The sequence below is a fragment of the Trichosurus vulpecula genome, chromosome 5 (assembly GCF_011100635.1).
Source record: "Trichosurus vulpecula isolate mTriVul1 chromosome 5, mTriVul1.pri, whole genome shotgun sequence".
NCBI classification, from domain to species: Eukaryota; Metazoa; Chordata; class Mammalia; order Diprotodontia; family Phalangeridae; genus Trichosurus; species Trichosurus vulpecula.
In genome coordinates this window covers 268,053,924-268,079,060 of record NC_050577.1, presented here as the reverse complement: position 1 = coordinate 268,079,060, position 25,137 = coordinate 268,053,924, and the positions used below count along the sequence as shown (strand labels likewise).

Genomic DNA, 25,137 nt, shown 5'->3' with positions numbered 1-25,137 from the left:
GAAGTGTGAGCAAATGAGAGCTTACATCAGGGTGATGTGTGTTTTATACATAACCCATTCAAATGATCCTCCACTCTATTTATAAGGCAGTACCAGATTGTTTTGATGAATATCACTTGGTAATGCAGTTTGAAATCTGGTAGTGCTAGGCTGTCCAAATTCATATTTTTTTCATATAAATGCTTTGATATGCTTGACCTTTGATTCTTCCAGATTTATTTTCTTATTCTTTTCTCTAATTTTATAAACTAATGCCTTATAAGTTAGATTCATATGGCACTAAGTAAGTAAATTTAGGTACAATTGTAATTTTAATTATGTTGACTCGATCTACTCATGAGCAGTTTATATTCCTCCAGTTGTTTAGATCTCTCTTTATTTGTGCGAAAAATATTTTATAATGGTGTTCGTATAGTTCCTGAGTTTTACTGGCATGTACTTTATATTGCCTACAGTTATTTTGAAAGGAATTTTTCTTTCTATCATTTCCTGATGGATTTTGCTGTGAATATATAGAAATACTAGTTTATTGAATATTCTAAAACTTTTCCAAAGTTTTTATTATTTCAACTAATTTTGGGGAAACCTTCCACTTTATCCCTATTACAGATAATATTTGATGATGGTTTTAGCTACATACTTCTTATCATTTTAAGGAGAGCTCCATTTATTCCTAAGAATTCTAATGTTTTGCAGTAGGAATGGGTGTTGTATTTTGTCAAAAGTTTCTTTCTGCATCTACTGAGATAATCATGTTGTTTTTGTTATTTTTTTTATTGACCTTGTCAATTATGTGGATCATTTTCCTAATATAGAACTAACCCTACATTCCTGGTATAAATACCACTTGGTCATAGTATATGATCTTACTGAGATATTGCTGGAATCTTTTTGCTAGTATTTTATTTAACATTTTTGCATCATTATTCATTAGGAACACTGATCAAGAATTTTCTTTATTTTTTTTTTGTTTTCATGATTTAGCTATCAAATGTGTGTCATAGAAGGAATTTGTTGGAATTCCTTCTTTGCATGTATTTCTAAATAGTTATATTGTACAGGTACTGGAATTAATTGCTCTTATAATATTTGGAAGAATTCACTTGTAAATCCATCTGGTCCTGGGGATTTTTTCTTGGGGAGCCCATTTCTTACTTGTTCAATTTCTTTTCCTGACAAAGGGTTATTTAATTATTCAGTGGTTAGATTTGGAATGAAAATTAAAAAGATTTGAAGGGGATTGAAATGCAAATGGAGTTAGCTATAAAGATATATAGAATAAATGGATGTAGATAGAGAGTCTAGACAAGAGTAGGACAGAATATTGTTAAATAATAATAATAATAACAATCTTTAAACAAAATTATTACATATTCTCCCTAATTTATAGCTGAGAGATAACGTGTTGTTTTATTTGACAAGTAAAATGAAGTACCACTGGTAGCTTCCATGGAATTTGCCCAGGGCTAATACATTTTGTCACCCTCCTCCTCAGGTTAAATCTCTCTCTTCTTTTGCACACAGATCCATCAGAAGTCAGGGATGAGAAACCATACAGAGATAACATTATTTATCCTTCAAGGACTAACAGATGATCCATGGCTAAAAGTTCTGATTTTCATCTTTCTCTTTTTCACATATATTTTGACTATAATTGGGAACCTGATCATCATCACCCTCACCTTGATGGATGCGCAACTTAAGACACCCATGTATTTTTTCCTCCAAAACTTTTCCTTTTTGGAAGTGGCATTCACAACTGCCTACATTCCCAGATATCTCTACAGCTTGTCAACTGGAGACAAAACCATTACTTATAATGCTTGCTTTGCCCAAATATTTTTTGTTGTTCTTCTTGGAGTAACAGAATGTTTTCTTCTGGCGACCATGTCCTATGATCGTTATGTGGCCATCTGCAAACCTCTGCACTACACAACCATCATGAATAGCAAAGTCTGCAACCAGTTTCTCCTGAGTTGTTGGTTAGCTGGGTTGATGACTATCCTCCCACCACTTAGTCTGGGTTTGCAGATGGAATTCTGTGACTCTAATGTTATTGATCATTTTGGTTGTGAGGCATTTCCCTTGATAAAGATTGCATGCTCAGACACACAATTCATAGAGAGGATAGCTCTGATCTTTTCTGTGTTGACTCTCATTGTCACCTTCTTCTTAGTACTTCTGTCCTATGCACACATTATCAAGACAGTTCTCAGATTCCCCTCAGCTAAACAAAGGAAAAAGGCCTTTTCCACTTGTTCTTCCCACATAATTGTTGTCTCTATCACTTTTGGCGGTGGCATCTTTATCTATATCAAACCCTCTACAAAAGGAGTGGCTTTGAATAAGGTGGTGTCAGTGCTTGTAACTTCGGTTGCTCCTGTTATGAACCCCTTAATTTATGCCCTAAGAAATGAGCAAGTGATACGAGCTTTTAAGGACTTATCCAAAAAGATTTTCTTCCTTTCAAAGCAATAAACAAATCTTGACTTAAAGATGCCAAATGGGGGGCAGAGCCAAGAGGGCAGCTGGCAAGCAGGGACTTACTTGCTTAAGCTCCCCCTCTCCCTTAGTTCTCCAAACACCTATAAATATGACTCTGAACAAGTTCTGAAGTTGCAGAAAACACAAAATAGAAAAGGGAAGCAGGTCTACAACCCAGGACAGCCTGGATGGTCACTGGGAGGGTCTATTGCAGGGAACTGGGAGCAGAGAGAAGCACAGCCCAGTGTGGACCATGCCAGGACCAACCAGACCACAAGCCAGGCAGAACAGGTTGTAGGGCCCTGAATTACTGAGCTGTGACATACCAGACTTCTCAACCCACAAACACCAAAGAAAAGAGGGAAGGTTAGTGGGAAAAGCTGCTGAGACAGAGCGAAAGTAGTTCCTGGTCAGCCATCATCCCAGGACAGCAGAGGTGGTGCAGCTCTAAGGCTGCTTCCAGAGCTACAGTTGCAGTTGCCTCTGGACCAAGCCCGCCTGTTGGGAGGAATTAAGTGGCAGATTAGAACAGGAGGGCAAAGCCTGCTTTCCCTGCCTGGATCTGGGCCACAATCCTGGTTGGCGGCTCTTGGAGGAGAAGGAGCACTGGTGTGGCAGACCTTGCTGTGTAGAAGTAGCTCAGAAAACAGAAGTGGACCCCTCAAGCTTGTAACAAAGTGCTCTCTACGCTTCAAGCAGTAATACGCAGACAAAAAGCTCAAGGGTCAAGTAGTTGGCTGGGAAAATAAACAGGAAGCTAAAACAGTCCCAGATTCAGACTGAGACTTTGGAATCTTTTTTTGGTGACAAAGAAGACCAAAACATACAGCCAGAAGAAGTCAAGAAAGTCAAAGAATCTACAAAATCCTCCAAGAAAAATATGAATTGGTCTCAGACCATGGAAGAAAGCAAAAAGGATTTGGAAAAGAAAGTAAGAGAAGTAGAGGAAAAATTGGGAAGAGAAATGAGAGTAATGCAAGAAAATCATGAAAAACAGGTCAAAGACTTGTTAAAGGAGACCCCAAAAATTACTGAAGAAAATAAAACCTTAAAAAATATACTAACTCAAATGGCAAAAGAGCTCCAAAAAGGCAACGGGGAGAAGAATGCCTTGAAAAGCAGATTTAGCCAAATGGAAAAGGAGGTCCAAAAGACCACTGAAGAAAGTACTACCTTAAAAATTAGATTGGAGCAAGTGGAAGCTAGTGACTTTATGAGAAATCAAGATATTATAAAACAGAACCAAAGGAATGAAAAATTGGAAGACAATGTCAAATACCTCATTGGGAAAACCACTGACCTATAAAATAGATCCAGGAGAGATAATTTAAAAATTATTGGACTACCTAAATGCAAAAAAATAAGCCTAGACATCATCTTTCAAGAAATTATCAAGGAGAACTGCCCTGTTATTCTAGAGCCAGAGGGTAACATAGAAATTGAAAGAATCCACCAATCACCTCCTGAAAAAGATCCCAAAAAGAAAACTCCTAGGAATATTGTCGCCAAATTCCAGAGCTCCCAGATTAAGGAGAAAATACTCCAAGCAGCCAGAAGGAAACAATTTGAGTATTATAGAAACATAATCAGAATAATACAAGATCTGGCAGCTTCTACATTAAGGGATTGAAGGGCCTGGAATATGATATTCTGGAGGTCAATGTAGCTGGGATTAAAACCAAAAATCACCTACACAGCACAACTGAGTATCAAGCTCCAAGGCAAAATGTGGATTTTCAATAAAATAGATGACTTTCTAGCTTTCTCAGTGAAAAGACCAGAGTTAAATAGAAAATTTGACTTTCAAACACAGGAATCAAGAGAAGCATGAGAAGGTAAACAACAAAAAGAAATCACAAGGGACTTACTAAAGTTGAACTGTTTTGTTTACTTTCCTACGTGGAAAGACATATATGTGTGTGTGAGTGTGTATATTATATATATGTATGTATAACATATATATGTATATATATATATATACATATATATAGGCAGAGGGCACAGGATGAGTCGAATATGAAAGGATTATATGTAAAAACATCAAATTAAGGGATGAGAGAGGAATATATTGAGAGCAGGAGAAAGAAGAGATAGAATGGGGTAAATTATCTCGCATAAAAGTGGCAAGAAAAATCAGTACTGTAGGAAGGGAAGAGGGGCAGGTAAGGAGGAATGAGTGAATCTTGCTCTCATCAGAGTTGACCTGAGGAGGGAATAACATACACACTCAATTGGGTTTCTTACCCCACTGGAAAGAAGGAGGAAGTGTTGTGCCCTGTCCCCTGGTTTACCTTCCCTCTCCACGGAGATAATCCTGCCCCAGCTTGCTCCACAGTTTGTGTTCCCATCTCCACAGAAATCAGTTTGTGTTTTTTCCCTTTAAATACCCTGACGCTACCCCTGCTCAGGGCTGTTCGATTTGAGTTCTCACTCCAAACAGTCGCACGCTTGAATAAATCCACATCAAAATTTATATCCAGGTCTCGCTCCCTTTTTTCCCCATAACAGAAGAAGATAAAAAGGGGGGAAGATAGAAGGGAGGGCAGATAGGGGGAGGAGGTAATCAAAAACAAACACTTTCAAAAAGGGACAGGGTCAAGGGATATAATTCAATAAAGGGGGATAGGTTAGGAAGGAGTAAAATACAGTTAGTCTTTCACAACATGTGTATTGAGGAAGCGTTTTACATAATGATATACATATGGCCTATGATGAATTGTTTGCCTTCTTAGGGAGGGTGGTTGGGGAGAGAAGAGGGGAGACAATTTAGAACTCAAAGTTTTAAAAACAGATGTTCAAAAAAAAGTTTTTGCATGCAACTAGGAAATAAGATACACAGGCAATGGGTCATAGAAATTTATCTTGCCCTACAAGAAAGGAAGGGAAAAGGGGATGGGAAGGGAGTGGGGTGACAGAAGGGTGGGATGACTGGAGAACAGGGCAACCAGAATATATGCCATCTTGGAGTGGGCGGGAGGGTAGAAATGGGGAGAAAATTCATAATTCAAACTCTCCTGAAAATCAATGCTGAAAACTTAACATATTAAATAAATTTAAAACTATGATTTTAAAAAAATGTGACATAAAAAAAGAAATAATGTTGGTGTTCAAGAAAAGTGGCTCTAGCTGCACCTCCTTCCCAGGATAGAAAAAATCCCCAAAGGTTCATTTTGCATTGGGCCTATCCCAGCACTGTACAAAAATATAGGATCAATAAAGTTTTTGAATGATAAAAAAAAGAAATCCTCTTCTCACTCTGAAGTTCTAATTCTAGAATTCTCAAACCTAGGGTTTACCCATTAGGAAAGCCCAAGGCTATCACTGCCCAGGAAATATCTTCATTGGCTAGAAAGCTAAATTACATGATCATGTTGTCCAAGAAATTCAAATCCTCCCTCATCTGCACAGCTTGTTGGGTAGTACTCAGTAATATTGTCAGTCAGTTAATCAACAAGCATTTGTTAAGCATTTGCAATGCACCAAGCATCATACCAAATGTTGAGGATACAAATGAAGGCACAAATGAGTCCTTGTCTTCAAGCAAAACTCTAATTGGAGAAATAACATGTAATTAAATGGAGACATATAAGATATATAGAGAGTAGATGCAGCACAGTGATACTACAGGTGCTTAAACTCACAGCCTCACTCCCTTGGTTGGTTTAATGTGGAAGCTTCATCAGGGCACATAATGGTTTTTCTCATTTTAACCAGGCTTGGGAACTAGTGAAACTGGAAGTGTATCATTTCTACATATCTCTTTCTTTTCTACTCCAGATTAAACTCATTTACTATAGAGTCGCTGGGTGTTTTTTTTTTTCCCACAATGTGAGGAAATCATCTAGACTTGGCCCTCATCTCTGTTGCTCTCACCCTAAGGGCATTCAAACCCATGATTACACCAAAGCCCATAATTTTTCATAAGCTTAGAGAAATTTCTGACCCACAGGTGAGGCTATCTTCACAACATCAGGATGCTACCAAAGAGCTTTGAAGATAGAGGACACTTGCTTTAATGAATACATTGACATTTTTTTGATTAAGTGATTTATTGTGGTGCTTCCATGGCAGTGAGATCATCCTATACAAGGTTGTCCTATCTTGATACTTTCTCTTCCTCAATACTAGCCACACAGGATGCAAATCCTCAACTTTATTGGAGTATATATTCAATTTTGAAAGCCTTGAGGAGGATCATCTCCAATTCCATTCAGGGTGGTTCTAGCCATGGAAAGTCAGATACATATGGTCACACTCAGCCTTCTACCCAGGCTCATGTAAATCCCCTTCCAGAACTCTTTGCCCTGTTTCTGTACTTGACCCTCATCTCAGCTGTCCATCCAGCTTTTACTGCTTCACTGCTGTACCTGTACTTACCCCATCAAAACCGGTTAACTAAAATTCAGTGTTTCCTTATCCCTGTGTAATGGGAGTTGCATGTCCAACAAATTTGTCACCTCCTGTCCCTTCTATCAAATTTATGAAATAAATGTTATTTATTGATTTTTTCTAGCTTTAGTACTTTCCAAAAGAACAATTTAGTTTCTAATTTGTAATTGTTTTCATTTAATTCCTTTTTTTTTTCAAATTCCTGGTTTTCAATCAAATGTTTTAAATTTCTTTGTTTTGCTTTAGTTTCCCCCTATGAGTCACCCCCCCTCACATGAATAGTGACTATTTGAGTCCATAATGTGGTTATAGCTGCAAAGTACCTCTTTCGATGCTGTCAATTATTCAATTAAGTGCATGTTTTCATAAGACTATCTGTACATGCCATGAGAAATTGATATCATAGGTATTTTATGCCTGAGGAAATAACAAAAACATTAATGATCAATAATACAATGTTTACTATACAATAAAATAATACAAGACAATAAAACAATAATAATCACCTCTTAATTCACCCTCCTTGGCATTTTCTTTATAGGTCCAATAGCAAGTGAAATTAATTAACGTAACAAGTTGTCCCTGTTCTTATTTTCTTGTTCTATGTCCTTGATATAAGTACCAGATCTTAGAAGGAAAACCATTCATGCAGTCACCAATCAATACCTGTGGTCTCCTTACCTCCTTGCCCCAAGGACTCCCTCTGAGTTATTCAATATGTTTCTTTACTTATTTATTGTGTGTTAAATGGCCAGACATATAAAAGAACACTAACATTTCACTAAGTCCTAATAGCAAATATTCAAATAATATTTCAAAGTTTGCAAAGCACTTGACAAACATTGACTCATTTTATCCTTGTAACAACTCTAAGAGGAGGAGACTGGGGCTGAGAAATGGTAAATGACTTGCCCAGGATCACACAGAGAGTCAGGAAAGCCTTGTTTGAACTCAAATCTTCTGACTCCAGGTCCAGGGGTCTGTGCCACTTTTAATATTTAGATATAGGTAATAACTGTGGCATGTCTACAATTGGTATGCTTGATTTTTTTTATTTTATAAGCATCAGTTTTTTGCAGGTGTCTTGTTCCACTATTATGACATAAAATTCCCTGACCAGTGTTTATTTAGAACAATTGGTTTTCTGAAACCTGTAAAAATGGAGTGAACTCCTGAAAAGTTTGGAGTTGAATTGGTTGAAATGGACTGTCATGTTATACATAAGAAGTCAAAGAAGTCAAGGGCTGCAACAGGGTGTAGTGGATAGAACAGCAGCCCTGAACTCAGGAAGACCTGAGTTCAAATCCAGTCTCTTACACTTCACCTTTTCTGGATCTATGACCCTGAGCAAGTCACTTGATCCTGATTGCCTAGCAACAAAAAAAAGAAATCCATAGAGGTCTTCTGATATGAGGAATGGGTAAAAATGAAGATATGAAAAAGAAAGTTTTACCTCTGTAATCATTTTTATTTTTTTGAAATTCTAAAATAATTTCATTATCCTTCTATCAGGCATAACATGGCACAAAAGAGCCTATTAATTTCTTCATGTGGCTTATTAATGTTCCTCTGCTAATGCTTTAAAAATGCATAAAACTAGAAATTCAGTTAGAATTCTATAGATTATCTCATGAACTTCTTAAAATAAATAATATAATAAAATAAGTGAACAGATATATTCAATGTTGATTTATGTTTGCTCAAAGAATAGCTCTCACAAAGTAATTTAAATACCTTTAAATCTTGAAAAAAATGGGTTGCTGACAATCAGAGCAGTGATTTTCAGCTAACAACAGAAGATAAATTTGAGGGTTATGCAATAAGAAGCATAAATACTGGTAACTTCTGGAGCAATCTTATAAACCGAAGCAAAAAGAGAAGGCAGCAATAAGAAAGGAAAATCAAAATGGAAAGGAACAGATGAAGTGACAGATTGAAATGTGATACCTTGAACATAAGATTAAAAAGAAATAAAAGAAAATTGTATGGTGTATCTCACCTGTCTATGTATATGGGATATTTATAAGAATTATAGTTGAAGTAAATACCTATTGATCATTATCAGGAAACTGAAAAGTATTCTGTGTACAATAAAGAGTAAATGGTAATATATAAGAAATTGAAGTTGTATAAAATAGAGAGATCATAAGGATAATCATAGGAACATAAAAAGGGACACTTTTTCTGTAGAGCCAAATAAATATTTTTATTTAGAAATTGCTTACTGTCAAGTGGGGGCTCAGAGGTAAAATGTCAAAAGGGGAAATGCATTTTCATCCTCATGGTAAATAGATTTTTCTATTGTTGTAGGATTACTTAACCCAATGATTGGTAGCAAAAGAGATTTGACTGAAGGCTAAGGGGTAGCCAGAACTTAACTGGATCAAAGTTCCTTAGGACGAGAGGGTATCCAGTGGGATAATCAAAATATGACAGTACCATGGAAAACACTGGTGAAAGCTTTGAAAGAATGAGGATAGAATAGGATCCTTAAATCTGTCTTCAAAATTGCATTTCTAATTTCATGGAATTTCAGATTTGCACAGTTAATCCAAACCAAAGTGAAGAAGACTCCCTTTTAAACATCTTTGGATGTTAACTGAGTGGGGGAAGGAGAAGGCAATGTAGTGACTGATGCTTTCAGAGAATCACATCGTTAGTTGAGTAAAGGACAAATTGGAGTGGGAAGAGACTTCAGGATGAAAGACCAACCTGAGAGTTGTTGCAATGTTGAAGTGCAAGCAAATGAGAGCTTACATCAGGGTGATGTGTATTTTATACATAACCCATTCAAATGATCCTCCACTCTATTTATAAGGCAGTACCAGATTGTTTTGATGAATATCACTTGGTAATGCAGTTTGAAATCTGGTACAGCTAGGCTGTCTAACTTCATATTTTTTTTCAAATAATTCTTTTAATATTCTTGACCTTTGATTCTTCCAGATTTATTTTGTTATTATTTTCTCTAACTTTATAAACTAATACCTTATAAGTTAGATTCATATGGCACTGATTAAGTAAGTAAATTTAGGTACAATTGTAATTTTAATTATGTTGACTCGATCTACTCATGAGCAGTTTATATTCCTCCAGTTGTTTAGATCTCTCTTTATTTGTGCGAAAAATATTTTGTAATTGTGTTCATATAGTTCCTGAGTTTTACTGGCATGAACTTTATATTGCCTACAGTTATTTTGAAAGGAATTTTTCTTTCTATCTTTTCCTGAAAGATTTTGTTGTGAATATATAGAAATACTAGAAATTTATTTGAGTTTGTTGTATATCCTGAAACTTTTCCAAAGTTTTTATTGTTTCAACTAATTTTGAGGAAACCTTCCACTTTATCCCTATTACAGATAATATTTGATGATGGTTTTAGCTACATACTTCTTATCATTTTAAGGAGAGCTCCATTTATTCCTAAGTATTCTAATGTTTTGCAGTAGGAATGGGTAGTAGGAACAGTATTTTGTCAAAAGCTTCTTTCTGCATCTACTGAGATAATCATGTGTTTTTTGTTATTTGTTTTTGTTATTGACCTTGTCTATTATGTGGATCATTTTCTTAATACAGAACTAACCTTGCATTCCTGGTATAAATACCACTTGGTCATAGTATATGATCTTACTGAGATATTGCTGGAATCTCTTTGCTAGTATTTTATTTAACATTTTTGCTTCAATATTCATTAGAAACACTGATCAAGAATTTTCTTTATTTTTTTTTGTTTTCATGATTTAGCTATCAAATGTTTGTCATAGAAGGAATTTGTTGGAACTCCTTCTTTGCATGTATTTCTAAATAGTTATATTGTACTGGTACTGGAATTAATTGCTCTTTCAATATTTGGAAGAATTCACTTGTAAATCCATCTGGTCCTGGGGATTTTTTCTCGGGGAGCCCATTTCTTACTTGTTCAATTTCTTTTCCTGACAAAGGGATATTTAAATATTCAGTGGTTAGATTTGGAATGAAAATTAAAAAGATTTGAAGGGGATTGAAATGTGAATGGAGTTAGCTATAAAGATATATAGAATGGATGGATGTAGATAGAGAGTCTAGACAAGAGTAGGACAGAATATTGTTAAATAATAATAATAACAATCTTTAAACAAATCATTACATATTCTCCTTAATTTATAGCTGAGAAATACTCAGGTTAATACCTCAATAAGGTGTTGTTTTATTTAACAAGTAAAATGAAGCTCCAGTGGTAGCTTCCATGGAGTTTGCCCAGGGCTAATACATTTTGTCACCCTCCTCCTCAGGTTAAATCTCTCTCTTCTTTTGCACACAGATCCATCAGAAGTCAGGGATGAGAAACCATACAGAGATAACATTATTTATCCTTCAAGGACTAACAGATGATCCATGGCTAAAAGTTCTGATTTTCATCTTTCTCTTTTTCACATATATTTTGACTATAATTGGGAACCTGATCATCATCACCCTCACCTTGACAGATGCACAACTAAAGACACCCATGTATTTTTTCCTCCAAAACTTTTCCTTTTTGGAAGTGGCATTCACAACTGCCTATATTTCCAGATATCTCTACAGCTTCTCAACTGGAGACAAAACCATTACTCATAATGCTTGCTTTGCCCAAATATTTTTTGTCGTTCTTCTTGGAGTAACAGAATGTTTTCTTCTGGCGACCATGTCCTATGATCGCTATGTGGCCATCTGCAGACCTCTACACTACACAACCATCATGAACAGCAAAGTCTGCAACCAGTTTCTCCTGAGTTCTTGGCTGGCTGGGTTGATGACTGTCCTCCCACCACTTAGTCTGGGCTTGCAGATGGAATTCTGTGACTCTAATATTATTGATCATTTTGCTTGTGAAGCATTTCCCTTGATAAAGATTGCGTGCTCGGACACACAATTCATAGAGAAGATAGTTCTGATCTTTGCTGCATTGACCCTCATTGTCAACTTCTTAGTACTTCTGTCCTATGCACACATTATCAAGACAGTTCTCAGATTCCCCTCAGCTAAACAAAGGAAAAAGGCCTTTTCCACTTGTTCTTCCCATGTAATTGTTGTCTCTATTACTTTTGAAGGCAGCATCTTTATCTATATGAAACCCTCTACAAAAGTAGTGCCTTTAAATAAAGTGGTGTCACTGCTTATAACTTCAGTTGCTCCTGTTATGAACCCTTTAACTTATGCCCTAAGAAATGAGCAAGTGATACGAACTTCTAAGAACTTAGCCAAAAAGATTTTCTTCCTCTCAAAGCAATAAACAAATCTTGACTTAAAGATGCCAAATGGGGTTAGAGCCAAGAGGGTGCCTGGAAAGCAGGGACTTACTTGCTTAAATTCCCCCTCCTGTAGCTCTCCAAACACCTATAAAAATGGCTCTGAACAAATTCTAGAGCTGCAGAAAACACAAAATAGAAAAGGGAAGCAGGTCTACAACCCAGGACAACCTGGATGGTCACTGGGAAAGGTTTATTGCAGGGAGCTGGGAGCAGAGAGAAGCAGAGCCCAGTGTGGACCGTTCCAGGACCAACCGGACTGCAAGCCAAGCAGAACAAGTTGTAATGCCCTGAATCATTGAGCTGTGGCAGACCAGACTTCTCAACCCACAAACACCAAGGACAAGAGAGAAGTAGTGGGAAAAGCTGCTGGGACAGAGCGAAAGTAGTTCTTGGTCAGCCACCATCTGGCAGAGGTGGTGCAGCTCTAAGGCTGCTTCCAGAGCTACATCTGCAGTTGCCTTTGGAACTCAAAGTTTTAAAAGCAGAAGTTCAAAAAAAGGTGTTTTTGCATGCAACTGGGAAGAAAGATAAACAGGAAATGGGACATAGAAATCTATCTTGCCCTACAAAAAAGTAGGGAGAATGGGATGGGGGGGTGGGTTTACAGAAGGGAGGGCTGACTGATGAATGGGGTAATCAGAATATATGCCATCTTGGAGTGGGAGGGAGGGTAGAAATCAGGAGAAACTTTGTAATTCAAAATCCTGTTGAAATAAATGCTGAAAACAAAAATATTAAATAAATAAAAAAAATATTTTTAAAAATAAAGGAGAGAAACTTCTTTCATGTTCCCTACTCAATAATAAAAAAATAGATGCCAAATAATGAGAGAAAGCTTAAATTAAATTTAGCTATCTGTCGTGGATTCAATTATCTTTTTTTTTGTTTCCATGGCCAATCACCCTTGAGCACAGTAACCTTCTCATACTTCCTTTCTCTTAAATTGAAAATCCTCCCAACCCCCAAGTAATAAAGGTTTCTTCTGATCCTTATCTTCCAGTGTCAGGATCACTTTTGAAATATCACCACACTCTCTACTCCAGCCTGCAACACCACCATCCCCCCACCTGCAGGCTTTAGAACAAATCCTTTTTCCCTCCCAAGATCATACATAGGGAGCTCTTATTTGGTACAGTTGGGGAATCATCAGTTCTACCACTAAGGTGTCCTTAGAAGCCATCTAGTCCAATCCCTTTGGTAATATATTCATTCTTCTTACTGATATGTATACCTGTTGCCAGTATTCTTCAGCTCTCTTCTTTCTCTTCACTGTCTTTGCCCCAACACATAACTCCCTGTTTCTCATTCTCTATATATAGACTCCTCACTCTTTCTGCCTGATCACATCTAACCAGGTTTCTGGTCAGAAAGGAAACTAGTATCATGCTAAACCAATTAGAAGCAAGCTGCTTCCCTTCAGATCTCCTTTAACACTATGGCTATACCTTTCCTAGCTTGCATTACAATAACTTTTATACCTGGTCTTTTCTTTCCAACTTGATTGGAAGCTAAGGGAGGGCAAGGACTAGGTATTATTCATCTTCAACACACTGCTTTGTGCATAGTAAGCAGTTAATACATTTTGTTGAATTTTATTGGTCAGTTGGAGGGAAGACAGAATTTTAGTGTTTAGGGTTGGTGTAAAAGACATTCAGAAAATAGAAAAGTCTAAATGAATAAAAAAATAGTATGTAGGAGCTTATTCTAGGAAAAGACATCATTGGATTCTACTCAGAAATAGAATTGAAATATCCAGTAATGCTTTACCAAGCATCAGCAGCATAAAACCAAGTTCTGACTTAAAGAAAAATAAAGGGGGATGGAACTTAATGCAAAAGTATTATATTGTTGAAAAGACAAAGTGTACTATAATAGCTTTATATGTGATAGAATTACACTTGTGAAACTAATAAGAAAAGGTATAGGATAATAAAACTGAGCAGTTTGCTGCATACAAGAAATAATAAAAATAATGAAATTGAGGAGCAGGAATAAAATCTTTTCTCAACATAATACAATTCCAAAATTGCAGCAGTTGCTTTTATGACTTCACATTAAACAACAAATAAAATTCACAAGGTCAAGACAGATAAACTGGAAAACTATATTATGTTTTAATCATCACAATGAAAGGATATTGTGAAATATATATATATATGTATATATATATGTATATATATATATATATATATATATATACCAAGTGGCATGTCATTGCACATTGGTACTTCATAACTTAAAAGATAACTGAATCAAAAAAGATATATATTTCAACACAATAATTGTGGACTTTAATGTTTTTCTTTGAAAATTGTATAACTCTAAAAGAAAGAACAGAACAGCTAAATAAAAAATACTTTGAAAGAGTCATATAGTGTTCTGAATAAGAATATTCAAGATGATACCTATTAATGAGCATAACATGAAAATGAATCAAATTAAAAATTATTCATGTAAAAAGACAAAATATATTTTACCAAAGCCCCTTAAAAATAATAAGGAATTCAGGTAACATGACAAAAATCTCACCATATTCTGAATAATGAATGGATCATATAAACAAACTCATTATGCTTTTACTAAATGAATTATCGCCATAAGAAAGTAAACCATAAATTGGGGGAATGTAACTAAATTGGATCTAAAAAAATGTGAAGTGCACAAATAAGTCAGTCAGTAAGCATTTATTGAATTCAACTACAACATACCAGATAGAACAGGAGGTTCCGGAAATGCAAAAAAAAAAAAATTAAAGTCCCTATCCTCAAGCAGATGACATTCTACATGGGAAAAAAAACATTTTCACTGAGACAAATCAAAATATATCTAAAATAAATACAATTTGGTGGGATGTAGGGAGTACTAACAACTGAGGGAAACAGGAAAAGCTTCTTATAGTTCAGCCTTGAATGGAGTCTGGGCCCACACAGTCAGACATGAAACAGGAGAGCATTCCAGGCATGTGTATTGATGGGGTGCTTGTGCTCAGGCACCAGCACTAAGACCACATCTGTGGAAGAAGCCCAGCCCTGCCACCCTCCATGAGAAAATCCTACCCTTTTGCAAACATGCTCAGGCTTAAGCTTACAATTCCTTTGATAAAGGCTATCAGTACAACACACAGTGGTGCTGGCCCAAGGACTATCTCTGATGATTGTCCAGGAACCATGCCTCTGGCAGCTCTTTCTGTGAACTTTGTTGTCCCCTCACTTAAGCTATCTCTGCTGACTCCCTACATTTTCCCATACATTCCTTTCCTTGCCCCTCTTCCATATAAGCTTTGGCATCACCCTGTCAGGTTGCAAGCTCCCTATGGAACATTACCCACTTTGCCACTTCAGTGGAAGACTGTTTGAAATTGTGATTTTCTTCAAAGTGACACAATCCTGTACCCTGACATTTTGGGGGTCCAAGCACCCCTAAACTGTATCAGTATCACTTTGTGTAAAAATTTAAAATTAGAAGATAAAATTTCATGTATAAAATACAAAGAGTAGGTCAGTTTGGCTGAAACACAGAGTAAATGAAGACAAATCATGCATCCTTACCCTAGATTGTTGGAGCCAGATTATAAAACAATTCATATGCCAAAAAGACAAGGTTTTTTTTAATCATGGCAGTAATCAGGAGACATTGAATTTTCTGCAACTGTGAAATGAAATAGACCTGTGGAATGTCAGTTTGGCAGTTATATATATAATGGATTAGAAAGCAAGGACACAGCAAAGAAGGAGAACAGTTAGTTGACTATTGAATTAGATCAGATGAGGGGTAATGAGAACCTGCCATTTTCCTAATTGCGATTTAAGTTTACAGAAAATGAAGGAGGGGAACTATGGTATGGAGGAAAAAAACTGACAAGAATTGAGAACTGAGTCAATATGAGGAATGAGTGACAGTGAAGAGTTGAGGATGCCTCCTAGATGGTAAATCTGGGTGAGTAGAAGAAAGATGGTGGACTTAGACAAAAGCAGAAAAGTTGGGAGGAAGATGACTTTGTAATGAAAATTAATAAAGTCTCTTTTGGAGTTTGTGGGGTCTATGGGACATCCAAGAGGAGGTGTGCAGCATGCATTGGGATTCAAGGACAGGTGAAACATAATGGCAGGATGTGTGCGGGGATGAGAATTTGGAAATCAGCTGCATATAGATTGATACTTGAACACATTCTTTCTGATGAGATCCCCTGAAGACATCATTTAGCAATGAAAAAGAAGAGACCCAAGGAAAGAACCAAGGGATACACCTAGGCATCAAGGATAAGATTTTGAGGGTAATCTTTCAAAAAGAAACTGAAACTAGACATGAATTCAATGATCATCTCTTTGCAGCTGATTTATTCAGTCCTGAACTCTCTCCTCACCTCCATTCTCATATGACTGGATGTCTCAGACATCTTGAACTCAATATTTTCAAAACCGAATTTATCACTGTTCCCACCAAACCTTTCCCTCTTCCTGACTCTCTCATTACTGCTAAAGGAATTGTCATCCTCGCAGTCATCCAGGCTTAGAACTCCAATTTCATCCTCAGAACTTCACTCTCTCCCACCCATCTAATCTGTTGCTAAATCCTGTCCTATCTACCTTCACAACATTTCTCCTGAACATATTTTCTCCCCTTTGGTACAACCACCACACGGGTGCAGGTCTTCATCATCTTGATTATTGCAACAACTGGGTTTTAGTGTGTATTCAGGGAAGACTAGTACCTCTGGTGTGAGAGCTACTGAGCCCCTTTTTTAGACTGCTATGCACATTTGGTGTCTGCCTGATTCGCCCAATTCTCACCTGTGGCTCCAAGAAGCTCCTAGCATGTGCAGCAGCCATAGCAGTAGATGGGGTTAAATCAGGTTAACAGTAACCTAGGAATCTCAATCCCTTCAGGGAATTTAATGTAGTCTACCCCCACACATATGAACATTCTGCTGGTGATGAGAACAATTTGTTCCAATGGCCATGAAGACAGTAGGAGCAGGCACTGTGGAGTGATTAGGCTTGGTTAGACAATGAAAACACCAAGGTATTCCTCTGAATCCTGAGTCATCACCAGTCCTCTGGACTCTATTGTGCCACTGCACTTTGATGACTCTAGAAAACAATGTGAGGCCAACAACTTTACACACCTTAAACTCAATTTATACCTGAGTCAAAATACATCATACATAACATTCTACTGTTTTTACTTATCTCATTGTTCTGTGGTAAAAAGCAATCAATGAAGCAGCAGATATGAATACACTGGGAGGTATAGTCACAACCCTGTACACAGCTGGTCTAGGCCGTGGAATCATATTCTTACTGGAAGCAGCACTAGGATTTGGCAGGCTCCTAGATGTCTGAGCATTCTTCTTTAAGGAACATGCTGTTCACCTACTGGTGTGAGGAAGGGGTTAGAAAAGGTGCCGTAAAAATTGTCTGCATGGCCCAACCTTGGCCTGCTTACCATGGCAAGTGGGGATCCTACCTGCTAGGGAAAACATACAAAAATGCACAACTTTTGCAATGATGATTCCACTCACCATTGCTACATGGAATGTGTGCATGGTTATGGACAACATGAAATCCAGCAGACCTGAAGGATGAACAGCTCTAGTGAAAGAACTCAGCAGGTATCACATCTAAATAGCAGCCCTGAGAGAAACAAACCTGGCAAATTAAGGCTAGCTTACTAAAGTCAGTTCTGAATACACATTTTTTTTCTGGAGTAGTTGCCATAATGAGGATCCCCATGAAGCTGGCATAGGTTTTGCCATCAGAAACAATTCAGTCAAGAAGTTTGTATGCCTACCCAAAAGAGTGAACAACACATTCATGAAAATTTGATTTCCACTTACAGGAAAATGCTATGCCACCATCATCAGTGCAAATGCTTTCACCATGATGAACGATGAGGTAAAAGAAAAATTTGATGAAGACTTCAAGACATTCACCATCAATGTGCCAAAAGAGGAAAACTGTAATTCTGGGTGATTTTAATGACAGAGTAGGCACAGACTATCACACATAGCAGGGCATCCTTGAGAGGAATGAAATAAGAAACAGCAACAACAATGGTCACTTTATATTGAAGACTTGTGCATCTCATAACCTCATCATCAACATGGTCCTTGATTTACCTAAATGCAATAAAAATTCCTGAATGCACCCTTACAGAAAACAATGGCATTTAATTGACTATGTCAATGTAAGGAGAAGAGACAGACAGGATATGAGATGACAAAGGTGATGTGTGGAAAAGAGTGCTGGAGTGACCATAGACATTTATTCTCCAAGGTAAATATTAGCATTCCACAAAAGTGGCAGCCCCAAGAAAAGACAACTACCAGAAGATTGAAAAAGAATCAATCGATCACCTCCTCAAATAGATCCCAAAAAGAAATCTCTTGGGAATATTGTCGCCAAATTCCAGAGCTCCCAGATCAAGGAAAAAATATGGCAAGCAACCAGAAATAAACAATTTGAGTATTGTTGAAACACAATCAGAATAACCCAAGATCTAGCAGCTTCTACATTAAGAGATCAAAGGGCTTGGAATATGGTATTCTGGAGGTCAATGGGGCTAGGATTAAAACCAAGAATCACCTACCCAGCAAAACTGAGTATCATGCTCCAAGGCAAAATATGGATTTTCAATAAAATAGAGGACTTTTATGATTTCTCAGTGAAAAGACCAGAGCTGAATAGAAAATTTGACTTTCAAACACAAGAATCAAGAGAAGCATGAAAAGGTAATCAAGAAAAAGAAATTGCAAGGGACTTACTAAAGTTGAACTGTTTTGTTTACATTCCTACATGGAAAGATGATGTGTATGATTCATGAGACCTCAGTATTAGGGTGGTTGAAGGGAATATGCATATATATATATATATATATATATATATATATATATATATATATATATATATATATAATGTGAATGTGTATGCATGTATATATGTATGTGTGTGTGTATATATATTATATATATAATATATATATATTATATATATATATATATATATATATATATATATATATATATATATACAGAGAGAGAGAGAGAGAGAGGGCACAGGGTGAGTTGAAGTTGAAGGGAACATAACTAAAAGAAATAAAATCAAATTAAGGGATGAGAGAGGAATATATTGAGAGAGGGAGAAAGGGAAAGATAGAATGGGGTAAAAGTAGCAAGAAAAAGTAGTTCTGTAGGAAGAGAAGAGAAGGCAGGTGAGGGGGGAATGAGTGAATCTTGCTCTCATCAAATTTGACCTGAGGAGGGAATACCATACATACTCAATTGGGTATCTTACCCCACAGGAAAGAAGAAGGAAGAAGATAAGAAAAAAGGGGGAATGATAGAGGGGAGGGCAGATGGAGGTGGAGGTAATCAAAAACACACACTTTCGAAATGGGACACGGTCAAGGGAGAAAATTCAAAAAGGGGGGATAGGTTAGGAAGGGGCAAAATATAGTTAGTCTTTCACAACATGAGTACTGTGGAAGGGTTATACATAATGATACACATGTGGTCTGTGTTGAATTGCTTGACTTTTTAGGGAGGGTGGGTGGGAAAGGAAGAGGGGAGAGAATTTAGAACTCGAAGTTTTAAAAACAGTTTTTCAAAAACAAAAAAAAAGCTTTTGCATGCAACTAGAAAATAAGAAACACAGGCAATGGGGCATAGAAATTTATCTTGCCCTACAAGAAAGGAAGGGAAAAGCGGATGGGAGGGGAGTGGGGTGACAGAAGGGAGGGCTGACTGGGGAACAGGGCAACCAGAATATATGCCATCTTGGAGTTGGGGGGAGGGTAGAAATGGGGAGAAAATTTGTAAGTCAAACTCTTGTGGAAATCAATGCTGAAAACTAAATATATTAAATAAATAAAAAAATCATAAAAATAAAAATTAAAAAATTAAAAAAAGAGAACATCAGAAAGAAAGTTTTACCTTTCTAAACACCTTTATGTGTTTAGAGATTGCAAGGTAGATAACAAGATCAGACCCAGAAGACCACTGAAATGTGCTATGTGAATTACCTGATCATTTTAACCATTCAAAAATACCTAACGTACTGCCAGTGAGAGAGTGCAAGGCTTTCTTCTAAGAAATAAAAATAAGTTAAGAGAATAGAAGTTATAATCAGGAAGGCTGGACAGCAAAAAAAAATGTACCATGTTACTTAAAGCATCAGTAGAAAGATCACCTGAGGACGTCAAAGCCTAGCTCTCCTATGGCAGAAAAAGAAACCTCACCTGTGCAAAGTGTCAAAGGAACACACATATTCTTCAGTATTATATAGACATTCACTCCTGCCCTTGGATGGAAGGGTGTTCAGGCTTTGAGCTTCATAAATAGGTGAATTACCTGTGTGATGTCAGTGGTATAGGGAACTTTCTTTTTTACCATATGCTATACATTTCTTGAACTTCTTTTATCATAGTTATTTCCTCTGACTCAAAGTTTCTTAATTGAGAAGAAAAGCAACCTTGAGACGTGACACATGAAGGGACAATTTTTAAAGACTGAGAGTATAAGTTATTGAGAGGAAGGGAGTATTATTGGAGGAAGAGGACAGGGCAATGATTCCAAGAAGAGAAAGAATTGTTTAAGGTGGGACAGTGAGCCCTAGGGGTCAGAGGAGTGAGTTTGGTAGGAAGACAAAGTCAGAGACAGGTTTCTACTGGGCCACAGTTCTGGCTCCAGAAGTCACTCTGTGTGTAATCTTTTCTACAAAACGTAAGCAAAAGAGAAATTGGTTCTCCAATAATCATGTATCCAATAATCCAAGATTATTGTTCTGGCTTTGTTGGTGTTCGCAACACTGGATTCTTCACTGTGTCAACTGGTGATCCTGGGATACAAGGTCCTTACTTCTCAAGACCCAGAAGAAATTCCCCCTTGGGGTCTTTGCAGAGAGTATTTTACAGCAACCAAGGAAAATCCTTTCCCATAACTAATTGTGTTCTCCAGAGGAAACCTAAACCAGGGGATCACAGAGGAAAATTGAAGGTAGATGAGAAACATTTTTATGACTACTGAATGGAACCAACTTGGGGTTATTGAGAGGCAATTGTGAACATGTCCTACTCAAAGCAAGTTAGATTGCCTGTCTTTAACTCTAGAATCACAAGGACAGAGTGATCGAATAAAGAGGGCAACAACAAAGATGCAAAGTATCACTGGCAAAAGGTGATACTAGACTATGGTTACTCCTCATTGCAATGCTGCACTGCAATGTAGCAAATGACCTGTTCCTGTCTGAAATGAAGCTAGAATGTAAAATGATCCCAACCAGGATCCTGAAATACAGGAGGTACCATATTAGAAACCTTGTCATAACACATGAGGTGACACTTCTATGCAGGGAAAGAGAATTCAAGGTTTCACTCCCCAATAGCCTTTGCAGAAATAAATGTACCTCAACTTCCCTGCCCCACAGGACTAAAGATACAAATATTTGTATTTCCTCAATGGCTATTGATCTCCCTGAACATATACTCCAATATTGTACATAGAAATTGGTTACCATAGAGCTACGTTAAATAATAGGAAAAGGGATAACAGGGAAGAAATGTCAATTAGTCAATATTTCCAACTAAGGTCAAGCTTCTGCAGAAGAAAAGTACATAGCAGTTGTTATGGTGGAGATATATCTGCATTACCTCCACTTCCAAAAACTGTAATGCCACTTCTAAATAATGATAATGGTATTTCACCTTCTAAAAGTTAAGCTATTCTTTGCAAAGGTTCATTGTAAGCTATTTATTTCTGTGGCTTGGTTTTTTAGTTGTTCTGTTACTTCATTGAAGAAAGAAGTAATTCAATAGGGAGTCCAGTGCTAGGATGCAGTGGAGGTACCAGTATTGGGGAGAAGGTGTAAAGCATTAGAAGCCAGGGGAAGCATTAGGAAACAGTTTGGAGAGTGGAGAGAAGCCCCCTTAAAACTCTAATGGGAACCTTTTCAACTGGAATTTTTCTTAAGCTAAATCTTCCTTTCATTTTTTTGAAAGGACTCACAGATATAAAGTCCAGAAGAAATCCAAGAAGTACAGAAGAGGGAAGATGATGAGATAAGGTAAGAGAGTTGCTATTCAGTCATGTCCAACTCTTCAGGACCCAAAGGACCATATGGTCAATGGGGTTTTCCTGTAAAAGAAACTGGAATGATTTACCATTTCCTTCCCTAGTGGATCCTTTTGTCAAATAAACAGAGGCTAAGTGGCTTGTCCAGGGTGTCAAAGTTAGCAAGAGTCTGAGGATGGATTTGAACTCTTCATGACAGAGGACCAGCCCCCTATCTGCTGAGCCACCAACTGCCTCTAAGTTAAGAGAGGAGCAGACAGAAAAGTTGGTTCACATTCAAAATAATATGGCAACTAGAAATGAGGCAAAGAAGGAAGGATAGTGTTAGGGCTGAGGGTTAGCAGCTGTGGGTGAGGTTTAAATGGCCTTGCAGTTGTCCAGGGGAGAGTAATATTCTTCACTCCCTATAGAAGTTGGAAAAAACAGTGTCAAGGAAACCACTTGAGTAGTTGTGGAAGCCTTGTGAATCTAATTGGGAGTGGAGAGATGCTTTCTTCAGAGATACTTACTTAGAATAAATGGGCTTAGAGCAAATGGCTCTGTACCCTTGGATGTCTTCATCTAGAATAGGTGTGGTAGGAACAGGTGGGCTCCTCCCTTGGTTGTGAGTGCCTCTTCTCTAGGAGAGTATACTTCCTCCTAGCAAAATCACTGTCTCCGCATATCACCTTATGCTCCTCCAGTAACATGCTGCAAAATTGCCCCCCTGCTTCCTGAATCCTATTAACATTTTCCCTTTTCCTAAGTGTTCTTTCGTCCGCCACTCTGCATTGACCTGATTCCCAACGAGGTTCGTGATTTAACCTTCTTTAGGAAGACTTTCCTCTCCCTTCACCCTAGCACCTGTGGTAAGACTATCTTCTACCCCACCACCACACTTTCCAATAAGTAATTTTCACCAGACAATTTCCCATTCTGGATATAGAGAATAGATTTTCTCTGACTGTGCTTTCTAGTCTGGGACTGTAAGGCCATGTCTTGGTGAAGGATTTTTTGAGAGAGCATGTGGTCAGAGAAAGTAGAATGGAACTAGCAGATCAGGTCTCCTAGGTATTAGATACTGCATCTATGACCATAGATGCAGTATGGTGCATGGTAGACTCAGTCAGGTGCAGGTGGTATAGACAGCATAGATCGCTATTCCTAATGGACTTCTGTTAATTTAATTACATATCCCTAAAGAATATTGAAATGTGGAGAGAATGGTTGCCAGAACTGCTGGGCACTAATGCTTTTGACTAATACTTCCCCCTCAACATAAATTATGGTTCTAAGTCCCAGCCCTCATTTCTCCTACCACCACCTCTCTTCCCCACAACAATCTCAGCATTTCTTTGTTTATCAGAGATAAACCCCGGACAGATAACATGTCTGCAATGCTCTTTTCTGACCTCTGTCACCTTAAGAGAAGATAGTACCTACTCAAGGAGACCTAGAGGAATGTAAAGGTTGTATGGCGTGGTTGTGTAGAAGCCTGGTTTTATGATAGCCAAAAGAGTCCAGAGGAGGTGTGAAGAGGAAGAGAAGAAATTGGGCTTTTAGAGGAGATGAATGTATGCACAAAATATCCCATAGATCCAGTTAGTTAAATTCAAAGTGTGAACACTTTGCAAATATATAAAAAGACAAGAATGATTTCCCTGCTTAAGCAATATTTCACAATATAAGAATTGAAAGTTTGAAATAACCATTAAAAAAGCTGAAAAATTAAATAAAAGAAATTCAAATTAAAAGATCCCATTAAGACTCTGAGCTTTGATCCCACACAATACATATAGCGGCAAAGGTCAAAAACATGAAAATACACAATTTGGAAGGTATCTGGAAAAATAAGCACCCTAATATTAGATGGCTAGAAGTAAATATTGGTCAAAAGGATTCATAAAGCAATTTGAAATTTCTAATGAAAGTGAAAAAAGTATTTGTATTCTGTTAGCCAATGATCTCACCACTGTGCATATATCCAAAGGAGGTCAAAGACAGAAAGAGTCACCACATATATTCCAAGATATCATGGTACTTTCTGTGGTACCAACAAAGTGGATATGAAGTGAGTGTCTGACAGTAGGGGAATGGCTGAAAACACTGTGGGATGTGAACAGAAGTGTATTTAGCATACACTCTCATAGATAGTCACTTTGCTGTTCTTGCTTAACTTTTGTTCCTAGGTGAAAAAAAGATTGAGTAAAGGAGGTGTATTTGGAAATAAGTATGGTGGGAAAACAGAAGGAATTAACACAAACTTTTAGATAATACAAAGGAAAGCTGATTGGGAAGGATTGGATTGGAGACAAGGAACTGGAGTGAGCAAAAGAAAGAAAACAAGGGGACAAAATTCTTTACAAAAATGTTATACTCAGTAGCTGATGCACAGTTCAAAGCCATTGAGGATAACACAATGACTTGGGTATATTTTTTTTAAGCCAGTGAAAGAAAAAAATGGACCAAGAGTGAATTCTGAGCATTTATATCCAAATTGCATTGCTGACTTATTTCATGATGGCTTTTCTCAGCTCTAATCTCTCTCACTCACTCTATCTCTCTCCCTCTCATTTCTCAGGAAATAAGTGGGTAATCTTCTTTCTCCAAAGAGCAGGATGCACACAAATCCCACTTTCCATAACCATGAATTACACTTTTGGACAGAGAGAGTGTTAGTCTTCCTGTTCCATGTCCTTCTACATGAAATTTTTCAGTTCCCTGATTGTTGCCATCTCTTGGTCAGGACTTATTTATTCTCAGGCTCCCTGAAAACATAGTACAATAATTACATGCCTTTTCCTCAAAGCAGTCCTTCCCAGTTTGTAGGATGAAAGACTATTCCCATATAGGTGCATCCTTAGAATACCAGACCATTATGGTCTACATTGGTCTGAGGAGAATTATAACAATAAGAATAACTACTGGATCTCCAGAAGGCGAGTGAAG

The 25,137-nt window shown here is 37.3% G+C and overlaps 2 protein-coding genes across 2 annotated transcripts; both read left to right on the top strand.

The window, feature by feature from the left end:
• The first annotated feature begins 1,527 nt into the window (after window positions 1-1,527).
• Window positions 1,528-2,478, top strand: LOC118852355 (olfactory receptor 6C2-like). The gene has a single exon (XM_036762074.1). It carries the CDS (start codon window positions 1,543-1,545, stop codon window positions 2,476-2,478), a length of 936 nt encoding a protein of 311 aa, XP_036617969.1. The 5' UTR covers window positions 1,528-1,542.
• An 8,698-nt stretch (window positions 2,479-11,176) lies between these two features.
• LOC118849787 (olfactory receptor 6C2-like) lies at window positions 11,177-12,124 on the top strand. Its single transcript, XM_036758754.1, has one exon. It carries the CDS (start codon window positions 11,192-11,194, stop codon window positions 12,122-12,124), a length of 933 nt encoding a protein of 310 aa, XP_036614649.1. The 5' UTR covers window positions 11,177-11,191.
• The last annotated feature ends 13,013 nt before the right edge of the window (window positions 12,125-25,137 follow it).